This window comes from Mesoplodon densirostris, chromosome 9, assembly GCF_025265405.1.
Source record: "Mesoplodon densirostris isolate mMesDen1 chromosome 9, mMesDen1 primary haplotype, whole genome shotgun sequence".
In the NCBI taxonomy this organism is placed as follows: domain Eukaryota; kingdom Metazoa; phylum Chordata; class Mammalia; order Artiodactyla; family Ziphiidae; genus Mesoplodon; species Mesoplodon densirostris.
The window spans coordinates 102,853,047-102,857,787 of record NC_082669.1 but is presented as its reverse complement, the minus strand read 5'-3'; the positions used below and the strand labels follow the sequence as shown (position 1 = coordinate 102,857,787).

The window sequence follows — 4,741 nt, the reverse complement described above, 5'->3', positions numbered from 1 at the left end:
ATATTTTTCATTAGGAGGAAATTTTCGTAACTGCATAAACACCTCACTTAACCCTTTGTCTTTTGAGATTCTAGTAATGTATATGGCATTCTATATAGAGTGTCAGGAAATTCTTGTTTGTGTGGCTATAATTTGAGATTTTTTCATTGCAAGAATAACCGATGAATAATAAATCATGTACTTTCCCTATTTTGTTTCGTTCTTAATCTCCAAAGGATCAACTAGCCCCTTGGGCATTCTATCTTTTATTCATTTCCTTTTTATCCATCATATTCATCGTGCACCTGTTCCTGTGAACATTCTCTTACAGAACTTCTCCCATGTCTCTATTTTCTAAACACAACGATTAAACTTTTCTAAAGCTTATATACTATGTAGGTGATCGACTTTGCAAATTCTTCCAGATTCCCTTGAGAAAACTAGTTTTCTCTTTAAAGCTTTGAGACAGAAAAATAGATTGATTTCATGCAGTGGGTAAGTAGGAAAATGTATACAGAATAAATTTTTTTAATTGAATGAGGTCATCCCCTGAAATGTATCTTGGAATACTTATCCAATACAGCAGAAAGTTGGATTTATTTTCTCCAGATGATCCAACATTGAAGAGTAGGGATAGTGACCCTCACTTTCTGTATCCAAAGAGAGCACAGACCCTCACAGGCTGATCTAGGGTACTGTGTTTAGACCTACATCCTCTTTAGAGGCTCACTTTGCAGGAACAAAAAATCATTTTGCTCTAGAGGATAGTTACAGTTAATATTCACAATGAGTCAATCAGTATCAAGATCTCCTGTTCTAGTAAACTTCTAATTAAGTGTTACGGAAATAATTTCATGTGACCAAGTAAGTTTGGAAAACACTGGCTAAAAATTGCAATAGAATTCTTTATTTACCATAGGAATTTTTACAGTTTTTACGGTATGATCATATGAATTGTGAGTCCCCTAAAATGAGACATTTAATATGTAATAATTCTCAAACTTATTTGACCACAGAATTTATTTTTAAAGCCCTCTTAAGGGGCTAGAGATTTGAGGAAAACATTTTGGGAGATATGGGGCTGGAACATAGCTTGATGAAGAAATTATAAATAGTATTATTCTAGATCTGTGGGCTTCCAAATACTGGTCTATAACATCCAATAGGATCACAATTTGCTATAGATAATATTTGGGCAATGATAATATTTAAAGGCATAGATTTCTATAAAATACTTCCTACATCTACTCAATCAGTGATCTAATGGTGGGTCAGGAGACAGTTCTATTTATTTATTTATTTAAGGCTGTGTCGGGTCTTCGTTTCTGTGTGAGGGCTTTCTCTAGTTGCGGCGAGCGGGGGCCACTCTTCATCGCGGTGCGCGGGCCTCTCACTATCGCGGCCTCTCTTGTTGCAGAGCACAGGCTCCAGACGCGCAGGCTCAGTAGTTGTGGCTCACGGGCCCAGCTGCTCCACGGCATGTGGGATCTTCCCAGACCAGGGCCCGAACCCGCGTCCCCTGCATTGGCAGGCAGACTCTCAACCACTGTGCCACCAGTGAAGCCCCAACAGTTCTATTTTTAATAAGAGTCTTAGATAATCTTATGCTGAGTTGGGTTTGGGACCTCTTAAGATAATATCCTCCTAGGTCACTGTCAACCCTGATACCACCATCTTTTCATAAAGCTCTCTCTATTCCCAGCACTCTCTTCAAGGCATTCTTTACTTCTGAATTCCTAAGAGTACAGATAAGAGGGTTGAGCATGGGATTGAAAAGTCTGTGAAACAGGAAAAGATATTTCTTCTGTTCCTTGGGGTTCCCATATCTGGGTCCAACATACATGATAATGGCTATGCCATGAAAGAGTCCAACCACACAGAGGTGAGATGAGCAGGTGGACAAGGCTTTTCTTTGATGCTCCCCAGACTGGATCCTGAAGATAGCACAGAGGACACACATGTATGAGATTACAATTGAGAAGTGTCCCACTAGCACAGAAATCATTCCAGCCAGTACCACAGTGTCATGGATGTGTGTATCTGTACAAGCAAGTTTGAGAACAGCCATGATTTCACAGAAAAAGTGATTGATCTTCTGGGATATACAGAAGGGTAAGGGTAAAAGTAACACTAGATGAATCAAAGACAGAAAGACTCCAATGGTCCAGGAAATCACCACCAGCATGATGCAGACTCTCCAGATCATGATGGCAGAGTATCAGAGGGGCTGGCAGATGGCTACAGAGTGATCATAGGACATCACCACCAGGAGAAGACATTCTGTGACAGCAAATGTCAAAAAGAGAAAGCTTTGTGTCATGCAGCCAGCAAAGGAGATGGGCTTGGCTGGACTCAGGAGGTCTCCCAGCATCTGGGGCATGGTGTTGCAGGCATAGGCTATGTCAACGATGGCCAGGTGTGAGAGGAAGAAGTACAGTGCAGCCTGGAGTCCAGTGAGATGAGCCCCAGGAGGACCCCGTTCCCCAGTAGGGTGAAGACATAGAACAGAGAGAAGAGCCCAAAGAGAAGCATCTGAATCGTTGTATCAAGGGGAAATCCCAGTAGGGTGAACTCTGTGATACATGTCACATTGTCTCCCATATCCCTATGACACAGGAAATTCAGTTAATATCCATGGTTAAAGAGAAGTCTTTAAAAATAGATTTATGTCAACTATACCTTTCTGTGGTATAAAAAAGTGTTCAGAAACAGTTTCAGTGAATTGTTATGTTTTTAAATGAACGTTTAAAGAATTAATTTGGGGCTTCCCTGGTGGCGCAGTGGTTAAGAATCCGCCTGCCAATGCAGGGGACATGGGTTCAAGCCCTCGTGCATGAAGATCCCACATGCCGCGGAGCAGCTAAGCCCTCAAGCCACAGCTACTGAGCCTGCACACCTAGAGCCCGTGCTCTGCAAAAAGAGAAGCCACCGCAATAAGAAGCCTGCGCACCACAATGAAGAGTAGCCCCTGCTTGCCTTGCCACAACTAGAGAAAGCCTACAGGTAGCAGCGAAGACCCAAAGCAGCTAAAAATAAATAAATAAAACAAAATTCTTTAAAAAAGAATTTATTTGGTAACCTTAAAATATATACATACATACATACAAATAAACACATATATACATATATTTCCTTTCTTGTTGTTAGGTTTTTAGCAGAGGCTAACTTTTCAAAATATTGGTTTGGCCAAAAAGTTCGTTCGGGTTTTTCCGTAAGATGTTAAGACGGTACAAAAAATCCAAACAGAGTTTTTGGCCAACCCAATGACTATGTTGCCACATGTTAATAGAATACATAGTTTTTGCTTCATCAGTGAGATATCTCACATCCTTCAAATAAATTCTGCTTTTCTTTGCTCATATTAGAGTTACTTCTGTTTATTTTTTTTTCCAAAAACTATGACCCTTAACTGATACACATGCTAAAGTCCTTAAGCTGCAATATGTCTAATCTCGACTTGGAAGGGCTCATCGAGGACAGGGTATACTAAAGGTAGATGTACCATTTCCCAGATACACCATTAGCCACTAACCTCTCACCTGTCAAAACACACTTTCTACTCCTGCATCTGTTGTCACCTCCACAACTAATATTGCACAAAATCTCTTCCTGTTCAAATATAATGACTTCTTTTCAGCCTAAAATCTATTTTTTCATATTTAGCTTTTCAAAATACTTAGATGAACATTTATATGAATGACTGAATAGATTTGTACTGTGTTGTTTATCTAAACACAAAAACAGATTCAGTAACTTTGTTAGATTTTGACTCGATGTTGATAAACACTCTAGAAATACCCAGTTTTAGATACTGTCTCTGCACGTGATTGGCAATAGCTAGAGGACTTCTGTGAGGGATGCTGCAAAGGGGTCTTTAAATTCCTTGAGAGATTGAACTAAATCATCTTTCTTACTCTATGATTCCACAATTAGGATGTACGTATAAACATGATATTGCCCTTCTTGCTTAAATTTTATTCCCATTTATTAATGTAAAATCATCTTGTCTTGAAGAGAGCAAGAGTGAGCAGTAATTCTCAATTTAAATGGCTATAAAATTATCAACCCATTTAAAAATCATCCCATTTGGGCTTCCCTGGTGGCGCAGTGGTTGAGAGTCCGCCTGCCGATGCAGGGAACAGGGGTTCGTGCCCTGGTCCGGTAAGATCCCACATGCCGCGGAGCGGCTGGGCCTGTGAGCCATGGCCGCTGAGCCTGCACGTCCGGAGCCTGTGCTCCGCAATAGGAGAGGCCACAACAGTGAGAGGCGTGCGTACCGCAAAAAAAAAAAAAAATCATCCCATTTGCCTTGTTACTCCCCTATTGCTATTCCAGTGACAAGTGTCAGGTCCAGAAGTTTGAAAGTAAAATAATTTGGTATTTATTGATTTCCTATTACATACCTACCATTGTACTGAGGGTGGAGCTATCAATGATAGGAACTCTGAACTCATACTAACTGCTTAGACTCTGGTCTCATAATACTGTACATAAATACATAACTATTTGTACACTTATCCAATAACTGAATATTTGTCCTTATTATTTAGATATTTGACTTCCCTCTATATGTGGTACTTTAAGCCTAGTTTTTAAAATAAAAAGGTACTGGACTTTTTTGATTAATATTAAACATTTACCAGAAAGTTGTACACACTTATCTCGTTACCTTAAAAATAGCTACCAGTAAAAAATAACCATTCATATATTGATTATACTAACATATTGATATATTGCTTAATAGTATCTTTTACTCAGCCTA

The 4,741-nt window shown here is 39.5% G+C and overlaps 1 protein-coding gene across 1 annotated transcript; it reads right to left on the bottom strand.

The window, feature by feature from the left end:
* Positions 1–1,657: 1,657 nt before the first annotated feature.
* Positions 1,658–2,580, bottom strand: LOC132496159 (olfactory receptor 2A7-like). The gene is given in 2 exon segments (XM_060108382.1): positions 1,658–2,415; positions 2,418–2,580. Coding segments are annotated over 2 exon segments (921 nt in total).
* Positions 2,581–4,741: the final 2,161 nt, after the last annotated feature.